At 39.8% G+C, this 21,335-nt stretch overlaps 1 protein-coding gene across 4 annotated transcripts; it reads right to left on the reverse strand.

The window, feature by feature from the left end:
- Nucleotides 1-11,951: 11,951 nt before the first annotated feature.
- ino80db (INO80 complex subunit Db) lies at nt 11,952-21,281 on the reverse strand. Of its 4 annotated transcripts, none has more exons than XM_058403904.1 (10): nt 21,028-21,281; nt 19,182-19,428; nt 18,412-19,088; nt 18,253-18,343; nt 16,777-16,995; nt 16,020-16,117; nt 15,263-15,396; nt 14,851-15,083; nt 14,614-14,768; nt 11,952-14,376 (listed from the first exon to the last, which is right to left on the reverse strand). In XM_058403904.1, exons 2-10 carry the CDS (start codon nt 19,397-19,399, stop codon nt 13,667-13,669), a joined length of 2,535 nt encoding a protein of 844 aa, XP_058259887.1. In that variant the 5' UTR covers nt 19,400-19,428; nt 21,028-21,281; the 3' UTR covers nt 11,952-13,666. The 4 variants fall into 4 exon arrangements, with proteins under 4 accessions (XP_058259887.1, XP_058259886.1, XP_058259884.1 ...); XM_058403903.1 differs by having other exon boundaries at nt 20,843-21,281; XM_058403901.1 differs by having other exon boundaries at nt 11,953-14,376; nt 20,764-21,280.
- Nucleotides 21,282-21,335: the final 54 nt, after the last annotated feature.

Genomic DNA, 21,335 nt, shown 5'->3' on the forward strand with positions numbered 1-21,335 from the left:
AACCTGTTGCCAGTTCACTAGTTGTCCTTCCTTGGACCACTTTTGTTAAATACTAACCAATGTATACCCTTCAAGACCTGTTTTGGAAATGCTCTGACTTAGTTATCTAGTCATCACAATTTTTCTCTTGTCCAACTTGCTTAGATCTTTACACTCCCATTTTTCCTGCTTCTAAAACATCCACTTCAAGACCTGACTGTTTTCATCCTGCCTAATAAATGCCACTCTTTGTGAGGTGCCAGTGTAAGGAGATAATCAATGTTATTCATTTCAACTCTCAGTGGTTTTATTGTTAAGGCTGACTGGTGCATATCAGGAAACAAGCTGTTCATGGATAAATTATGTGATTATGCTAAGTGGGCAGAGCTTAAACTTACTATGAATCTATACCATTTTATAAAATGTTTTCACAAGTGGACAAAAATCTGTGATTATAAACACTTGTACCTACCACATAATTATTACTGATTAATTCAGCTATTTACCCAGCGAGGATGTAACATAATTCTATGCAACATAATGACTTTAGGCTTCAGTTAGTCAATTACCATAATTATCTCTATCAGAGTGTAGTATTATTATTAAAAAGATTTTTAATAAGAATTTTTTTTCCCATCAAACTGGATACAGAACAGAGGACAAGTGAAGACATTACTGAGAACTGTTTCAAAGTTCCTCTGTACTAAAATAATCTCATGGTGCGAATCCCCAGACTTATTAACACGTTACCTCTTCACAGGAGGCCAATATCCTGAACTTTATCTGCAGGGAGCTAATTATGAAAAATGTCTCGGTGTGTCTGTGTGAGAGACAGATAAAGTTACAGAGGGAGAAAATGCAGTTCCAGAATTACTGGCACCCCCTGTAAAGATGGGTAGAAAAGGTTATAAAAATGTCAACGGTTAATTAGTTTAATCTCACCCTGAAAAGAAAGAAAACAAATATTTTATTTTTTATTTATTTGTTTGTTTATGTACATACATGAATATACATGAATCATTTCAATTTATTTATTTTAATTACCCTTTTTATAATAATTCCTTAGACACACCAGTAACTTTGACATTTTGTGAAATATTAAGAAAATACATACTTTGATAAGGATTTTTTTTATCCCATATATAGTTAGATTTCACTCAGTGCTAAGCAAGTCTAAGCTAATTAAACACAGAGATTTCCCTAACAATTTTTTGCCCATCTTTTTCAAGGGTGCCAATAATTCTGGAGTTGATGATCATCTTGTCACAAATATGTCTTCAAAAAAATATCATATCATGTTTCTTGAAAGCATTTCCATAACACAAGATATGTAACATGATACATGATACCATGAAAACAATTCCCAGACATATACACCTATCAGGCATAACATTATGACCACTGAGAGGTGACGTGAATAACACTGATTATCTCCTCATCACGTGGGGGGTGAAGGCTGGCCCGTGTGATTCGATCCAACAGACGAGCTACTGTTGCTCAAATTGCTGAAGAAGTTAATGCTGGTTCTGATAGAAAGGTGTCCGAATACACAGTGCAGGACGGGTCAGGGCTGTTTTGGCAGCAAAAGAGGGACCAACACAATATTAGGCAGGTGGTCATAATGTTATGCCTGGTTGGTATAGTTACTTAATAATAAAAACAGCTGCTGCTGAATCATAAAAACAGCATACACGTTTAAAAACGTCTTCTTGTGTATAACAAATATTTAACACTGAAGAGGAGAAAGAGTGGTACAATTGGAAATAAAAACGCTAGCATACTGTGACATTAATCACAATATCGATTATATATCTACATCAAAGCCAAAAAAATGATACTGAAGATGCTCCTGAAAGGCAGACAGCACTGCGATCTTTATTTCTCTGATCCGTTGAGGGAAAGTCTTTCACACCTCATTTCCCTGCATCACTATGTCACCTATTTTGTACATCATTTTACCAATTTACTAGCCATTAACTTAATAACATGCCAGCTTTGTTATTGTACTGTCAGTGGGCAGTTAATGAGGTCTTAATGGAGCATTTTTGCTTTCAGATGGAAATGAAATCACAGCCTTTATGAAAGAGTTCTTCATTCCACACAGAGCCGCCATCTTTATTACAGACAATAAAGAATGAACTAAATCTCAGTTCATCTTGATAAACGGATTTTCCAGGCAGATATTCTGCACTGACAGGTGCTGCCTTTGAGTTTTCTGCCGATTTTGGAAAACGTTCCCAGATGTGAAGGTTAATTGCACGGAAAATACTGATTCTGCACATTCTGATAACACTCAAGTCACAATTCACCAATTACTAATGGCAGAAATATAAACCTGGCAAATTACTGAGGTGATGGCGGTGTGCTTTCCTTTTTAGAGCCTTCATTTAAAAAGTTTCTACAGTTTCTTAATCCACCATATGCAAAGGCATGTTTTTTAAAGCCATAGCTCATTAAGCTACAGATGCTTCCTAGGCATAATTAAGACTTAAAAAACAGACAGTGTGCCAATATTTGTTAAATTATTCATGACTTCTTTAAAAGCATAAGTCTGATTTAAACCCTGACTACGGCGCGTCTCTTAATCAGACATTTTGTGGGCATTTTATGGTATGTTTCTCTTCATATCTCAGCTGAAAGGCTATCAATTCATAAATTAAACATTGGCGAGGAGTGTTCGGAATTTAAATAGACCACTTTTGAACCCTCAGACATAAATTGAACGAGACCTTTCATATATGAAAAGCGATGAATGGAATAGAAATGCATTGCAGCTCAAGAGAACGCATTCCCTTCGCTGGTCTTTGTGTTAAATTAGTACATTGTTTACACAGGATTAGGAAAACATGCGCTTATGTTATCAAGACCTTTTATCTAATTGCTGTTGAAAACTAATCAAATTCTTGCGGCATCGCTCTGCCTACTTCACTGCTTTAGTAAGCTGTGCTCTGGGCCTTATCTCTGATCAAGTGGGAAAAGTGATTATTTTAAATGCCTGTTTTTTTTGCAGGCAGAAATTGGCTGAACACATGACTTAACGTAATTGGATTCTATCAAGGGTGCAGATGCATAAGAAACATATCAGGCAATAACAACTGGAACAGAACATCTTATATTTATTTACTGTTTATTTTTTTGTTACAGATTAAAACATGCTTGACATGTTGCTTAATGTCTGCCGCAGTCATAAGGAGTCAGCATGCCCTTTTCTCTTCCTGGCTTCTTATTTCAAGCTCTTAAGAAATGAAATTCAACTCTGCTTAACATAAAACCATTTAACCAAAACCATTTTGCACTGTTTCAGACCGTCGTCCTTCTACATTATGATTTTTTTCTTGCAAAATCATAAATATAGGCATTGCTGATTTTTCAGAAACCTATAGCGGCTATCTAACATCATATCTTCCTGTAATCAGGCACAAAGACCACAAATTCTGGTCAGGAAATTATGTCTAGTGGGAAAATGTTTAAGTTTAGACTTTACTTTTTTGAAATGATACCATAACAGAAAAATGTTTTCGGTTTTGTTCACTGTAATGTTTCTCTCATTTTGTCGTTTTGTAAAAACTAAACACTAGCAAGATATTACAGATGAGTAGGATGCCTTGTTTTAATCAACAGATCTCACAATCAATCTGTGCCAGTCGATTAATCCAACAGTAATCAACATTCTGGGAAGTTTTAGTTTAAATAAGGACAGAAATCAGAGACAATCTAGAAACCCTTTTGCCTCTGAATATAGAAAAATGTGATATTAAGAAAAATGATTTTAGAAATTTCATGTTTCCACTCTAGATAATGTGATGGATGAGATTTATAAAGGAATCTAAATAATGTTACATAAAAATAATGATGAGAAGAATATCAAGAATAATTTCATATTCTCATATTCTTATAATAATCATATTCTTGTATAGTCTATATATATATATCAGGTATACTGTATATACACATATATACTTGGCATTTTCTTGATTGAAACATCATCAAAACAATCTGCAATGCAGTAAGAATTTATCAAATCTTCCACCTAAGGCATCTGTGCTAACTATTTTTATAAATATTTTATTCATAACTGTATTAAATATTAAAATGAATATTTCATGTTTTCTGTCTGCTTTGAAATTTATTTGAAATTACTTTTGTTTAAGATCGTCCATTATTCTACCACAGTGACTAATATTGCTGATATCATAACCATAATTCATCAGTTCAGTGAGCCTGTACTTCCTAACAGAATGGAATAAACACGAGATGCACATGTAACTCTCATATCAGTAGTTAATTTCAGTTGAATCCAATATCTACTACTATTTACACCGATCAACCATAACATTATGAACACCTGCCTAATATTGTGATGGTCCCCCTTTTGGTGCCAAAACAGCCCTGACCCCTTGAGGCATGGACTCCACTAGATCCCTGAAGGTGTGCTGTGGTATCTGGCACCAAGATCATAGCAGCAGATCCTTTAAGTCCTGTAGGTTGCGAGGTGGGGCCTCCATGGATCGGACTTGTTTGTCCGGCATATCCCACAGATGCTCGATTGGACTGAGATCTGGGGAATTTGGAGGTCAAGTCAATACCTTAAACCTGTTGTTGTGCTCATCAAACCATTCCTCAACCATTTCTGCTTTGTGGCACGGCGCATTATCCTGGTGAAAGAGGCCACAGCCATCAGAGAATACCTTTTCCATGAAAGGGTGTACATGTCTGCAACAATGCTTAGGTAGGTGGTACCAAAGTAACATCCACATGGATGGCAGGACCCAAGGCTTCCCAGCGGAACATTGCCCAAAGCATGACACTGTCTCCGCCGACTTGCCTTCTTGCCTCTTCACCCAGGTACACACACGTACCCCACCATTCACGTGATATAAAAGAAAATGAGATTCATCAGACCAGACCATGTTCTTCCATTGCGCTGTGGACCAGTTCTGATGCTCACATACCTATTGTTGGCACTTTCGGTGGTGCACAGGGGTCAGTATGGGCACCCTGACTGGTCTGCAGCTACACAGCCCCATACGCAACAAACTGCAATGCATTGTGTATTCTGACACCTTTCTATCAGAACCAGCATTAACTTCTTCAGCAATTTGAGCAACAGTAGCTCGTCTGTTGGATCGGATCACACGGACAAGCCTTCGCTCCCTACGTTCATCCAGGAGCCTTGACCCTGTCACCGGTTCACTACTGTTCCTTCCTTGATAGATACTGACCACTGCAGACCGGGAACACCCCACAAGAGCTGCAGTTTTGGAGACGCTCTGATCCAGTCATCTAGCCATCACAATTTGGCCCTTGTCAAACTCGCTCAAATCCTTACGCTTGCCCATTTTTCCTGCTTCTAACACATCAACTTTGAGGACAAAATGTTCACTTGCTGCCTAATATATCCCACCCACTAACAGGTCCCAAGATGAGGAGATAATCAGTGTTATTCACGTCACCTGTCAGTGGTCATAATGTTATGCCTGATCAGTGTATGTGCATATAAAGGTTGTACAAATAGCTGGGTGTACTATGATGGCATTTACAAAAAAAAAAAATTCTTGAAAGAACTTACTCATGGAAAGCTGTGTTCATTGATTATAAATGTTTCAAAATTAAAACTCTTTTTTGATGGACTGCATCAGCTGCAATGTGGATGAATAATTTAACTGAATGAATGCTCTTTTTAATGTTAGAGTTAATTAAAGAAGAACTTTTAAAGGACCTTGCAAAGTATGAGTAAAGCTTATACTGTGCATACATTAAATAAAAATGACCTACAGTGAGGGCACCCTGTTAAACCTGCAATCTTGCCAGGTACAGACAGGTGTTGGATTAAGCTCTGGATGGCAGGGTGGATGTGTGGGTGGGAAAAGGAAGAACATGCTGGGTCAGCATTGGTCACCATAGAGACAGAATGCCACTAAATTGAAAGAATTTAGGGAAAATTGTTTCATTAAGTCCTATTCCCATTTCTATGCTTTCCTGCTTTGACCAAAGGGAGTAAAGGTATGGAAAGGTTTTGTATAAAATGTAAAGAGGAACAGTATGAAGAATATTATTAAGAATAGTATGTGCAATCTGCTAGCATATGTCAAATATCACACTAATCTTCATAGCACAGTGCAAAAGAAACCTCAGCTAGATCATGAGATTCAGGTAATGTTCACATCAAACATTAGAATGAAGATAAAGTGTGATCTCAGTGACTTTTATTGTGGAATGGTTGTTGTTGCCAGATGAGAATTTCAGAAACTGAACTCTCTCTATAGTTTACACAGAATGGTGCAGAAAACACAACAAAATACATTAAGCAAATGACAGTTCTGTTTGGGGGGGGGCTTTTTGTGTTTTTTCCCCAAAGGTCTGAAATAATAGCAAATTCCACTCTCTGTCTAACAGGCATGCATGAAGCGTCAAATTTTGATGCACTGTCCTGTGGCTTCTGTAGTTAGAGATAGCCAGGTGTTTTCTCTCTCTCACTCTCTCTCTCTCTCACACACACACACACACACTGTGCTTCTTTTTGTCTCTCTTCGCTTTCAAGGTCTCACATAGAGTCTATAGAGATAAGAGAAGAAACCAAGAAAGACAGTTTCTCTCTCTAGCTCACATACAAATAGACTCTCCACAACACACACACACACGCACACACTCACACAAACACACATAGACACAGACTTGCATGTACACAAACACACACACACACACAGAGTGTTGTTTCACTCTCTTACATGTACTCACCCTCACACATCTTACCACTGCATTCTCTCTCATATGCACACACACATACACACAAACCATATTCCTTAAAGAAAGAAAGAAAGAAAGAAAGAAAGAAAGAAAGAAAGAAAGAAAGAAAGAAAGAAAGAAAGAAAGAAAGAAAGAAAGAAAGAAAGAAAGAAAGAAAGAAAGAAAGAAAATGCTAGCATTCCTGTGTGAAAACAGTCCTAACATTCTATCATAACATTCTAAGACCTGTGGCCCTCTCACTGTTATATATATATGAGAGGACAATTGACAACATGTCCAACGTGTGTCTGTGGGAAACCTTGGGTCCTGGTTCACCACTGTTCTTTCCTTGGACCACTTTTGATAGATACTGACCACTGCAGACCAGGAACACCCCACAAGAGCTGCAGTTTTGGAGATGCTCTGATCCAGTGGTCTAGCCATCACAACTGTCAAACTCGCTCAAATCCTTACACTTGTCCATTTATCCTGCTTCTAACACGTCAACTTTGAGGACAAAATGTTCACTTGCTGTCTAATATATCCCACCCACTAACAGGTGCTATGATGAGGAGATAATCAGTGTTACTCACTTCACCTGTCAGTGTTCATAATGTTATGGCTGATCGGTGTATGTGTATATATATATATATATATACATACACATACATGTATATATACACACACACGGTTGTCCTGTCATCATTACACTCATTACATTACAGTGAATCAGTGAGTCTCTGGAGGAGAGCGCGTGATTAACTTCGCCTATCCCTCGCGACTCTGCGTGCCACTTATCAGTTATCCGTGCAGTCGGTGGTGAAGGCGGTACGAGGGACTGGGCTGCTTTTCCTCTTCTACACAGAACACAAGCCGTTAAAGAGGTTGCTGGTTTGAGAGGATGGAAATGGAAATGGCCACGCCATGAATGTTTCAGCAGGCGGAGAGCGCGGCACCGAAATAGCACCAGCGGCGCAGCTCGGAGCGCGCGCGCGCGCGAGAGAGAGAGAGAGAGAGTACAGCGCGAGAGAGCGTTGCTAGGTAACGCCCGAGCCAATCCGTGAGCGCTCTCACACCCCCGCGCGCGCTCTAATGACGGAAAGCAGCTTTGCATCATTACCGCCATCATCGAAGTTCCCGCCGCTTATCGCATTATTACTCACGGGTAAGCGAGCCTTCATCACTCCCACACACGCGTGGATTCGGTGTGGGAGTTCAGCTCGGGCTCTACATCATGTTCTGCTTTGCAATGTCTGCTAAGGACTTGAACCACCTACCGGTTCGCCACGCCAAAAGTCGCCTTATTCATAGGTACGAGTCCCGTTTAGCTCGTGCACGTGTAATGCTCTTGCGCCCTCTGCTGTTTGTACTATGTATAACATCTAACCCACGTTTGGGTGTTTAACACGAGATTTTCTCATTAAAGTTAAGGGACCTGGGCAGCACGGTGGCTTAGTAGTTAGCACTGTTGCCTCACAGTAAGAAGGTCCTGGGTCCAAATCCTTTCTGTGTGGAGTTTGCACGTTCTCTCCGTGCTTGCGTGGGTTTACTCTGGGTACTCCGGTTTCCTCCCACAGTCCAAAAACATGTACATTAGGTTGATTGGTAATTCTAAATTGCCTGTGTGTGTGGTTGTCTGTCTATATGTGCGGCCCTGTGATGGACTGGTGACCTGTCCAGGGTGTACCCCTGCCTTTTGCCCAATGTGTGCTGGGATAGGGGATCCAGCAGATCCCTGTTACCCAAATTAGGAATAAAGCGGGTATAGCAAAATGGATAGATGGAAAGTTAAGGGACGTAGCCACTTAGGTACACATGGTGACAGCTGCCACCCCAGCTGCCAGCTAGTTCCGACTCGGTAGGATATTCAACTGATGCAGGCATAAAGGAAAAATCTAATCTTGCCATCTCTATTACTTCTATATTGGATTTCTCATTAATACAACAGCTTCAAGGAAAATACAAGTTAACAGAGAAATCCTGTTGTTATTCCTTAAGTGTGAGACCATTCAAACATTTTCTTCTATTGAACACCACTGTTACTGTACTAGCAATATCCTCCCGTGACATCAGAGCTGCTGACAAATGCTCTGAATAGAGAATGATCAGAAGGGAATAATGAAAATACCGCAACAGCTACCAGGTTATCACCGGAGCCACAAAGCACACCACAAATAAGAATAATCATATTCAATGTGTCTCAAAGCGGACACGAATCAAATCGAATGAATGAATGAAGCATAGCTTGTGCTATTTAATTTTTTATAGTATCGATATTTCAATTACTCCCTTGTATATTATAAATTATAGAGCAGTTATGAAACCAGTATAGTAAAGCAAGTATGTGTCATTCATTTTGTACCAAGGAATAAACGAAATATTCTGCAAATGTTCTGTACTGCCTGCTACAAGGGTATTAATGTTTGGGTACATCTGAAATTCTGAACTTGAACATGTTTTTTTTCAACACACTTATTTATAATGATAAAGGCTGAAGGCTCAGGGTAAAAATATACCAACAAAGCAGGAGCATCCTAGCCCTTTCAATTTCCAAAACAAATTGTTGCAAATGATACCACAGTTGCAGCAAATTATTTCCATAATAGTGCATGTAATGGAGAAAATCATTTCATTTCTCTGAGCCAGCAGTCTTTCTGGAGGCTGATCATATTTATCCATGTTGTTTTATGTAGTAGTTCTACCAATAAATGTTGTTGGACAACAGAAACATGACAGCAGGTTAAGCTAAACTTTTATTCACTTTTTGAAATCCATATTTATATGAATATGCAAATGACAACCACCCACAACCCTGTACTCCAGTTTCCTGGTAAAACAGAAGGCAAGCAACATTCTGCATGGCCTGCTTTTGATTACTGGAGTATTTTACATATATATATATGTTTGATTTAATAATACCTAGCTGCTGCATGTTTAATAACAACTCAGATACTCGTTTTAAAATAAAAAATAAATAAATAATCAACCCGTCTTTTTTAAGAATAAATGTCTTCATAAAAAGCAAATTTTTATAAATAAGCTAAGAAGAGGTCATTAAAGAACTTATTTGAAGCGGGTATTTTTGTGCTTTCTGTTATTACAGATTCTTAAACATGCCAAGATTTAATCACTAGCATGTACATTTTTTTTGGTCCCAGACTGTGGACCAAAAGTACGTACATACATTTATTTATTTATTTATTTATTTATTTATTTATTTATTTATTTGTAATTTTGACACAAAATGCATTTAGTCAATAAAAATCTTCAAAATATGTGCACTTGTGTTCTTGCACATAGAGCAAAACACTTATCTACGCAAATCTTTAAATCTATACATGCTTTGTGTCAAAACCTTCAAAATCAATTCAGCTTAATATTGTGTAATAGAGCACCAATAAAGCTTTTATGTAAAAGGAAAGGAAGAAATACTTATATACATACCTGTCTGATGTAGTCTAATAAAGTGACAAATTTATTATAAAAAGTTTATTACACAATCTGCTACACATGGACTCAAATTAGTGAAAGTTCCATTGTGTTTCTATTGGATTGCTACCCGAGTCATGCAATTTCACCTCTTTAAGTGCTTTGAGGAACGCAATTTTAATGAGTTTAACTTATTTTCCCAGTACGGTGGGAAAAAATGGTGTTAAATAATTGGGCCTATTTATCAAAGAGCTAATTTTAGCTTTCAAGTTTCAATTTAATTGTATTTGTATAGCACTTTTCATTTCTTTAAAATGATTCATTTTCACAAAGCAGCTTTGCAGGAATCTGAAAGTAGAGCCTAATGAGCAAGTCAGAGGCGACAGCAGTAAGCAAACACTGCGTCCAAGTCTAATTTGTACTATACAAGTGCAGAAGTGTTAAAAACATGTTAACAAGGATGAAGTAATTAAAGTGCAGAAGCAAATGATGCTTGCTCGCAGCAGGGAAAAATCCTAGCAGTGTGAAGCTATGTGACTTGAAATTTTAACAAGAAAATCTGTTTTGAATGGTTCTACTATATATATAGGTTGGTTAGTATGCTTCGGGTAATTTTCCTATCAAAAGACTGACCTGACCCTGTCTCAAGTATCTTGCAGGCTGGAACTGCTTTTCTTTTGTTTTAAGATTTAATTGTATTTGGTGCCATCCATTTTGCCTTCAGTTTTCAATTCAGTTTATTTGTATAAGGCAGTGGTGGTTCAAGTGGTTAAGGCTCTGGGTTGTTGATCGGAGGATCAGGGTTTAAGCCCCAGCATCATCAAGCTCCACTGTTGGGCAACTGAGCAAGGCCTTTAACCCTCTCTGCTCCAGGGGCGCTGTATCATAGCTGCCCCTGCACTCTGACCCCAAATTCCTCAGCTGGGATATGTCAAGAAAAGAGTTCCACTGTGCTGTAATGTATGTGTGCTGATAATAAAGGTCTCCACAGTTCTCCTTATAGTGTTTCTAACAACGGATATTGTCTCAAAGCAGCTTTACAGAAGTATAGAAACAGAAAAAAATTCAGTTAATTTTATCCCTAATGAGCAAGCCTGGGGCAACTGTGGCAAGGAAAAACTTCCTGAGATGATATGAGGAAGAAACCTTGAGAGGAACCAGGCTCAAAAGGAAACCCAGCCTCATTGGACAGTATATAATGTCCTTTCTGCAACAACAATCAAGAGCTCTTGAGATGTAGATCAGTGTAGATCTGACCCTGACCAGTTTCCTAGTCCCTGCTGAAAATATCCCCGCAACACGATGCTACCACCACCATGTGTCTTTGAAAGTACACTGTGGTGTACTGATAAACAATGATGTGTTTTCACCAAATGTAGTGCTTTGTGCCAAACAGTTCAGTCTCATTAGACCACAGACTGAGGGTTCAGGTTTTGCTGAAACTATCAAAATGTCTACCAAAAGGTGGGTGAATCCTTAAATAACTTCCATTATAACAAATAACTCCCACTTCCATATTATGCGCTATTTTGTGTAGATTATTGACATATAATCCTAATTACAATATCAGGTACAATACAAAATAGGGAAGGCACTGCATGCTAGTGAAAATGCAAGTCTGGAGCTGCTGCTTGGCACCTGTGAAGGAGTGGAATATATTAGGAGTAAGTGAACAATCAGTTCATGTGTTGGAAGCAAGAAAAATAGGCATGTTTAATGATCTGAGAGACTTTAATAAGAGCCAAGTTATGATGACTAGACAACTGATCACAGCAGTGGCAGGTATTGTGATTAGTACCTACCAAAAGGACAAACAGTCAACCAACAACAGGGTCATGAGCCCCCAAGAATCACTGATGAGCATAGGCTAGCCCATCTGGTCTGATTCCAGAGAAGAGCTAATGTAGCATAAAATCAATGCCGGCTATGATAGCAAGCAGAAATGCACTGTGTGTTCTGTGTTTGGTGCTGCCCTGTACACTGCTGAACTCACCTACAGTTGGCAGCTGAGCATCAGAACTGGGCAATTGGAAGAAGGTGGCCTGGTTTGATGAATCGCATTTTCTTTTACATCAAGTGGACGGCCGGGTGCGTGTGCACCGCTTACCTGGGAAACTGACGGTACTAGGATGCACTACTGGAAGAAGAAAGGCCAACAGAAGCAGTGTTAGAAGTTCTAAAAACATCTGAAATAGACTGATTAATCATTTTGAGAAATGACATTAAACAAACTAATCAAATGATGTCATTCTCTCTAGAGACTATATAAAAGATGCTATTCTGCATTGCTTGAATTAAAAAAAAATATTGAGACGTTGTCTAATAGTCATAGCAGATTTAATTTACGCATTTCTGATAAAACAAACAAAAAAATGTGATACATCTGTGTTTATCACATACCCACATCCACACACTTTAGTAACAAAAAGTCAAGACATTTCAATACACAAAGCAGAGGGGGCGATAAAATTCTATTGGTTATAATAAACAAATCCTTCCATCATTCAATACATTCAGTGAATACAAATACAAAAAAAAAAAAATACAGATCCCAGCTTCTCTGTTTATGCAGGAATAATATACTGTTATTGACACTGATGAAAGCAGCATTATCTGAGACACTGGCAGGCCTACTCGAATCAAACATACTTTTTCTCTGTTCTCATCACTTGCCTTCGACTGAAATTTCATGCGATGTGAGATTGTGAGATCGGTGTGATGTTACTGTGAAGATAATTCATACAATCTGTTCATACAGAGGCCTTGAGATGACGCAAGCATTACTGAGCTTTTATCCATTACACAATAGACAAAACGTCTTCCAAAAATTAATTGCAAACGTGAAAGCCCGGAAAATATGGATTCCTGGCATCAGTGTTACATTACATATACAGAATGAGATGTTCATAACAAAGACATTTTAAGCATATCTATAGCTCGTCTTTAAAGGACACTATTGATTTGCAGCACACTGATTATGAAAGGTTTACATAGCTTTCATGGCACTTGACACTAAAAAAAGCAGAACCCAACAGCAGAACAGCTACGAAAAGCACAAACACCAGCCGCCGATATAACCACTTTAATCGTTACAGGACAGGAGGAGACAACTGATACACCGGTGATATCTTTCAGCCATTGTTTTCTTCCATCATATAACCAATTCATAGTATTTCTAGACGAGGAACCACATTTCCACCAGTAAACCACACATTTGGACTCGAAATCGATAAAACTAGCTGTGCACATCACTACTCTATAAATATATTAAATATGCATATATAAGAATACAAGTGGTGTGCATCCATGGCTAAAATCCATCTAATTTATCTGTTGTAGAAAATAAGCGTGCCATATACTCTTGCTTGTGGGGTTTCCTTATTGCTCTGGGGTGTGCAAGTGACAAAAAAAAAAAACCCATCAGGATATGGGAAGATAGAGTAGTTAAGCCGAAGAACCCATGCAAGTTATAAAATTAAAACCTTCCCTGAATACTAAGAGATGTGCACTTGTAATTGTTCCTGATGGCCGCTCAGGTCTGGTCCATAGTGGGCGCTGGAGCACTGTGGTGAGGCTGCAGGTCAGCAGGAATTCCGCAGTGGCTGAACAGAGTGGGGAGTGTGTGTTTGAGGTGCCCTGGAAACAGGAAGTCCATCCGGGGTGAGGAAGAGGAAGCGGAAGTGACTGGGATGGTCAGGCTGCTCTCAGGTAGGGCAGAAAGCGTAGCGGTGGGTTGGCAAGGGGCTGTTGGCATGGGAGTTGGTGGCGTGGACAACGCCGTGGACATGAGCAGGCCGTCTGAGGTGATGAGATTGTGGAGTTGAGTCGAGTCGCTGAGAGGCAGAGCGAGGACGCCCCAGGAGCCGTGGGACACGTCCTCATCAACCAGATCATCTTTGGGGTCGTCAATGTGTGTTAAGTGACGCCTCTGTGAACGAGCGCCGTCTCTCAGGTGACTTATGGAAGATGGAGGGGAACGGGGGGAAGAGGGGAAGTTGTCCTCTGTTGTAGGAAGCAGGCTCGGGTCCAGCTCCAGACTGGACAGGGTCTCAGCTGAAAGACGAGCACCGAGCAGGTCCATGACACCGCCCTCCATCCCGCGGCAGTCTGAGCCCTCCACCGGACCGAGCTCAGCTATACTGCTCAGGCATGCCAGGGATTCTGGGTAGGATCCCATATCCTGCAGGACCCGCACCAGCTCCTCAGCTTCCTCTGACGTAGGTAAGAGCTCACTTTGCTTACCTGTGATGAAAAACATAATATTATCACGGTTAAAAGAAGTTAACAGCGCATTGTGGTCACACAAAAAAAATTTCATTCAAAACATTTGAGACACTACCAGAACTTTGCCGTTGGCTATCTTGTCATAATGGCACTACATTTTTGCCACACAGCCTGATGTGTGTTCTAAGACCACAGATCTCAACTCATCTCAATTGTCAGCAACTGAAAATTGAACAAAAATGCACGTTTTGCTACCTTCAAACAGATCAAAGTCTTGTAGGTCATCTGGGAATCGGGACAGAACATCGAAATCTTCCTGATTCAGCTCCAGGTCATGAGGAATGTCACTGATGTCACTAGTGATGTCATCCGGAAGCTCATCAGCACTCAGATCAGGACTCAAGGGACTCCTGTCAATATAAAAAAAAATTGGACAATGAGGTACATACCAAACATACAAGCACAGACACACAAGCTTATTCAGAATATTACCTTATCCCAGTGGGTTGTGTCGGTAGGCACAGGACAGAGGGCATTCCCAGATTACCCTGGGGCAGTGCAGGGGGGATGGGTTTCTGAGGTCTGCGTACCGCTCCTCTTCTGCCCTTTTTCTTCTGTTTTTTGCTCAGTGCCGGAAGTTTGGCCTTCTTCAGCCGCCTTCGCTGCTGCAGCTGCTGCTGGTGATGGTATGTTCTGCGGCTGACGTCTCCACGAAGGAAGTTATCCTGTGCCGTGTGCCAGACAGTACACATGTGACCCACAAATACTTAGAGTACTACACCATACTAAAAGACTGGCCTACAACTATTCACTACAGTACACTATGTATGTATATAAATACATTCATCCATAAAAAATGAGAGAACAGTGTGATCCAATTTCAGTGGGTCTAAATACAACGCACCATTTTCTTTGCATGCTCTTGACAGAGTGGTGTCTGATGTGTGATGTCGAAGACCGGGACAGAACACTGTGCCCCATCCGCAAAACGTGCAGTGCAGCTTGAGAACAGCTGCTGTGATCTGTTCTGCAGGATATCTGATCAACACCCATAAGGACCAATACAGTATACAACACAAAACAATAACATACACAATAACACAGTAATAGACTACTGTATAAATACATCAGCCCAGGGCTGTCCCAAGTGGAAGGTATTTGTTATAAATGGCAGAATACAAATGCAAACTATAATATGATGTTATAATAAACGTAAAATATGCTATTAGTACCGCGATATTATGAGCACAAGGACTGGGTTGTTCATTTAAAACAAATCCAAATATCATTTTCATACAGCTGAGCAGGCAGGTGATATTAATCTTTTTTTCTCCAATGACAAATCATTCTTTATGATCAATAACAATCATTTCTTGTACATACAACTGACAGATAATGTCTTTTCTTTTTTTATATAGTTGCCACTCTTTGCCCCCCATGCTTTGCTGTTTGTCTTATTCCCTTCTTGGCTGAAGTAAAGATCTACAACGACTAATTATACTAAAATAATACTAATAAAACATTTTTGGGAGTTGCTCAACATCTCAACGGCATGCAGTATCTGTTGCTATACTTTTAGCTGGTGAATAGTCAGCGTAGAGACCCGTATGAAAGCCCTTTCTGTCTTGACCGGACATGGCTGTGCATCTTTGTAAGGATACGTTGGAGGCAGTGTCTGGTGAAAGGCAAGGAGTGGTTAGTGCAGGCTTTGCCGTTAACCTGGGCCACACACAGTCCTGAGTCTGAGCTACCTGCAGTACTAGCAAAACAAACATCCATTTAACAACACATTTACCTTTCACTGACACTGAAGATGAGTCATACATTTCAATGGATGGTAATAAACCCAGTCATTTTGATACAATATTATTAAACATTTCAAAATACACACACACACACACACCAACAACACCAACAACACCAACAACAACGCCATGGTTAAAGTTACAAAGGTCACACTTTGTCCTCATTCTGATGTTTGGTGTGAACATTAACTGAAGCTCTTGACCTGTAACCTTAAAAACACCCACTTGATTGAAAACACATTAAATCCACATAAATTTCTTTGAATTCTCTTATATTTTTTTTCCAGTATTCAGAAACAAAAATCTGTTTCTAGACCTGCATTCATGAAATTTTACATATTCATTCTTGCTCCTAATGAGAAGGATATTACAAAGGAATTTCCCCTAAATGCTTCTATTATTGTTGGATTTTCAACAGATTACATACGGCATGAAATATTTTTTATAATGCCTGTTTAATTAGATGAGGTCTCATTAAGGGAGGTGCAATAAATAAATTAAAGTCCAAAGAAACAAATATGTTTATCAGCAATTACCTGGCAAAGTTTGTCTTCAAGCACAAGACACATTTACATACCCAGAATTCATAAGGTGCTCTAGGCTGTGTATTTACCTTGAGGTTGCTGAATTTTCAGTATGACGCTGCTGAATTATTTGAGCAGTGTGATCAGGGTCATGTGTGGCTGCCTGAAGCAAAGCATTGCGGAGAGTGTGTTGGGACTTTCTCTCTCTCCTGAAGCCTCGTTCCTCTCTACGCAATTGTCTGTGCTTTTGTCTCAAATAGCCGCAAAGCCCCGCCAGCCGCTCCCTGCGGGAACCAGAACTGACAGCCCTGTTGTACAGAACAAACACAGATTAGATACAGATTAGCACGTCTCAGGGGTGAGATGAGTCGAATGTTTTCTACAATACAAACGAGCTGTTTAAATAAGTCATCTTTGTTTTAACCTTATTATGCCAAAAACTTGACCATTTAAAAAATGATTTAATCATCTACAAACACATCATAGAGGTAAAAACAATCAAATATAAATAAATACATGAAATTTTCAGTTTGTTGACAGCTGCAGTCATGAAAAACCCAGCTGGATGGTGGATTTTGAGATGTTTGCATTACATATTTTTACATACATATTCTCCATATACCATGACCAAAGGGTGCTAGCTCATCTTTCAAGCATATTTCATTGCTATTGTGAGACGAAGGAAAGAGGGCGGGGCTTCCAGTGGTATCAATTAATATCAGAGAATTAAAAAAAAATAAGTCTCATTCGAGATTAATGTGCTGGTTGGCTCATCTAACTTTTTATTCTTGTTTATTATATTCTTGTAGACTATAAAGACTAACAAAATATGTAAAGGCTAGCAGGGCTGGTAATATGAAATCATCAGAGTAAACATCACATATATTGCTATATTACACACGTCTATCAAGCTTCACTGACTGGACTACAGTCAATGCCACTGTGTTAATGATAACCACAATGTTTCACAATTTGACTGCTTACTTATAAGGATTTGCATTTTATACATGGCCATCCTCCCAATTTTTTAATTATTATTATAAGGTTTTCATAAATATAAGGTTTTTATTTTTGGCATCTACATCACAGTATTTGGCATTAACAAATGTCTTATGACAGTATTTGCCATTAACAAATATCTTGACCATAGCGAAAAAACAGAATGGTATGAAGAAGAGAGGCTGGGGCTGATTTCCTTCTAGCCCAGACTGAATGCTCTTCATGCAGGCTACCATGGACAAGTCATGTGAGATGATTACACGGAGTAAAATAAGCATTTGGAGAGTTGGAGAGAATTAGGAGGTACATGTTAATGTCACTGTGTATTGAACATGACCTCAAATTCCTTTCAAGCAAAACTAAAAGTAAACAGATTAAATGCATATTGTCAAAAGAAACCTTAAATAACACTAATAGATTGTTGACAGAACTGATAGTTGGTTGAACAAGAGCTTATAGATTTTTACCATCTATGGTATTCAGAAGAAACATGGCATGACGCTTGCAGGTCAGTATTAAAAAGTAAAAAATCACAAATGTTTTTAAACTGTATGTGTAATACACACCTTCTGTCCTGTGGGCTCTGATACTTGAACAATGCTACTTTCTCCACTTGGCTCTCTTCCTCCTCTCCGCTGTCTTCGGACCAGTCCAAGTCTGCAATAGAAACTGTTAGAAAAGCTTAAAGGCTACTTACTACAGGGTATAAATCAGCAGTTACACACCAAAATGAGGCCTCAGATCTTCATGCTTTCTTCTCTGCTGCTCCATCAGCCTGTGAAGCTGCATCAAGCATGGTGCCTGATGTTGTACTGGTGCTCTCAGTTCCTTCGCTGGGCCCAAACATGTGCTTGCACTGCTTGGAGTTGGAGGTACAACTCTCTGGGGGAGAACAAGTTCTGGGTGTATCTCTGGCTTGGGATTGGTGGTGGTCAAAGTCTGAAGCCCAGCCTGTGCAGGAGCTGTTGTGCATACTGGCCCTGATTTAGGTTTGGGATGTTGTGAGGCGGATATTAGAGGGGATTTGGTTACTAAAGGAGCTTGGGAAGGTCCTACAGCCTGTTGAGAAATAAGAGAGATGGAATGTGGGGAGATGGCTGGGGCCGCCGTCTGATCTTTATGTCTCTGTTTATGATTAATTGAACGATTTGTGACTTTCTTCCCCAAGTTAGGGCTTTCTTTCTTCACTTTATCAACCTTGAAGAAGGCATATGGGTCCAATGGGAGCAGACGAGTAAGTAAGGAGGGTGAAGTTGGGAGTAAGTGGTCCAGGTCATTAGAAGCTTTCAGAGCCAGAGAGGGCACAGTTATGTTTAGGGCTAGAGAGTCGAGAGTGTCTTGCTTTTTCTTCCTCTCTTTCTTTGGCAGGACACCCATAACTTGCAGGTGACTGCTGCAATATCTGATAAAATAAATAAATAAATAAATGAATGAATGTAAGTATACTAAAAAAAATTGGTTTAATGCGTTTATGTAATATATAATGCACACTTACTTGCGATCTTGGGTCTTTGGGATGGGGTTGGTGCAGCGTTGGCTGTTGTACTTGGCTACATATTCACACTGCCTGAAAGGGGCACTCCGGTCCTCCAAAACATGCCGAATGCAGAAAGCGTAGCCATTAAGCCTGCGCTGTTTGCAGAGCTTTGGGCTGTATGAACACAGAGGCTTGTGGTCCACCTCCGAATAGTGAATATGTTTCCCTTCATACATCCCAAGGCTGAAACTCTCTGAAACATCAGCTGGCAGAAAAATATCTGATTAAAACCTTTCATCTACAGCACATGTCTGAGTACTGCTTTCACATGACGACTACATGTCATTTTTTTTAAAAGGTACACTAATTCACAGGACCATGTAAAAGATACACATTAATGTTGGTACCTCTCTAGTAACCAGGAAAGGTACATTTAACTACTTCGCTTCTCAAGGAGTGGATAATCTTTATTAGAAATGACGCAAGTACTAATTATCGGCTATCTCCATTAATAGGAGGTCAAATACCCAGAGCCAAACTATCAGAACACTCTGTAGTCCACTTTGGATTAAAAAAAAAAACGGATGAGACTGATGAAACTTTTAATTGGTTCCTCATAATCTTCACCAATCTCCATATAGCACTGCTTCCAATTATAAGACTGAGGGAAGTGTCTTGAGATGTTTTTCCCCCCTTTTCCTATCTAACTAATAATTCATCAAAGACCAGTCCCACACCCACATCCATACCGTGTGTATGTGAGCGAGAGAGTGAGTCGTGCATCAGATTAAACACTAATAAACACTAATATGTTTATATGCGTGCATGCATTTTCCTTTCACAAACTACACCTAGGGTTAAAAGAATGAGGTCTGTTTTGTCAGTGCTGGAGTTATAATAATCGTCAAGATTCAGTAGTTCACGTTAAAATCAGAACCAAATGCACGATGCAATGATAAAAGTATAAGACATGATCACAGCGGATCCGTTTCTAGCTACACATTTTAATTACTTGGTCAAGCAGGTGCTTTGAGCAGATGAAGGGCAAAAATCCTCAAATGTTTAAAGAGTGCACGGAAGGTTTTGACATGCAAAGCGAGTTTAAACGTGCAAGGGGATGGTGGCCAAAACTTCCCGCCTCCTGCTCTATCTCACACTTGGGTCGCGTTATCAGTTACTTAAGAGGCCAGGATTAGGAGAGACGCTTAAAGCAGCGCGCGCGCGGTCACCGTTTGATCATTTCGCTGCGGATGAAAGACGGAAAACGAAGGCAGATAGGAAACGAACTGATTAGCTAGCTAGGTGGAGTTGGATGGATTATAAACACTAAAACATTATATTAACAAATTATTCCCACGCTACATTCATTGTCTGTGGTATATGTCGTGACTCGTTTTTTTTTTTAATGCGCAAAAATGGTGCCGTGAAGCGAAAATAAAAAACAAAAACGAAAAAAAAATTTTTTTCGTTTAAAAATCTCAAAAGCGAGTTTTTAACACATAAAGGGTTTTTTTTCGTATTATGTTTATCAAACTAGTCGAGTTTTTCGTCCTGCTTGTTTCCTTTTTAAATGTTTTCTTAAAGCGAAATCCGTAGTTACCGTGGGCCTACAGAATCCTCCCGAGTCGCGTAGCAAGCAACCTGCTTTGCCTCGCACTCGCGCCGGCCTTTCTACTCACTCCGACTCCCGTGCTGCGCCAGCTGCTCGCTTCCGGTTTTAGCTTAGCCCGCTAGCGTTAGCGTTAGCCGGACAAGGCTCGCTTTTTCACCCGCTATCGACGGCTATTACGAATGACCGGCTTAATCCCGAGGCGTATTCTCCGCATATATCCGGCGATGGTCCTGATTTCGTTCCCGCACGCACCTTCGGGTGAACGTCGCGCGCGTTTGGATGTGGGTTATTTTGATAAAAAGTGCGCGTATACATGGAGCACAGGGTGTTGGTTTGGTCGCCGGATCGAGGCTTCTTACAGCACTACTACAGGCACCGGGGGGACATGACAACAGGCGACAGTGCAACAACAACCTCCGCAACCATTTTGGAATTCAACTTTGTGTGTTCGGCTTTATTTTAAAGCCACTCCGTTTCTCAGAGCTGAAAGATGAATGAAGAGTTTGCTGTGCTGATGTTTGAAGTGCACACACGTCAACTTTGGCTTGATTTGACTTCCC

Source organism: Hemibagrus wyckioides, linkage group LG11 (genome assembly GCF_019097595.1).
Source record: "Hemibagrus wyckioides isolate EC202008001 linkage group LG11, SWU_Hwy_1.0, whole genome shotgun sequence".
Lineage (NCBI taxonomy): Eukaryota > Metazoa > Chordata > Actinopteri > Siluriformes > Bagridae > Hemibagrus > Hemibagrus wyckioides.

What these genes read in the sequence shown, in the direction of transcription:
- ino80db (XM_058403904.1), bottom strand. Translation starts at nt 19,399, where the DNA reads ATGTATGAAGGGAAACATATTCACTATTCGGAGGTGGACCACAAGCCT. An exon ending in CACCAGACACTGCCTCCAAC is followed by an intron (nt 15,397 to 16,019) that starts GTATCCTTACAA and finishes GGTGTTGATCAG; the next exon opens with ATATCCTGCAGAACAGATCA. An exon ending in AGACTTTGATCTGTTTGAAG is followed by an intron (nt 14,377 to 14,613) that starts GTAGCAAAACGT and finishes TTTTCATCACAG; the next exon opens with GTAAGCAAAGTGAGCTCTTA.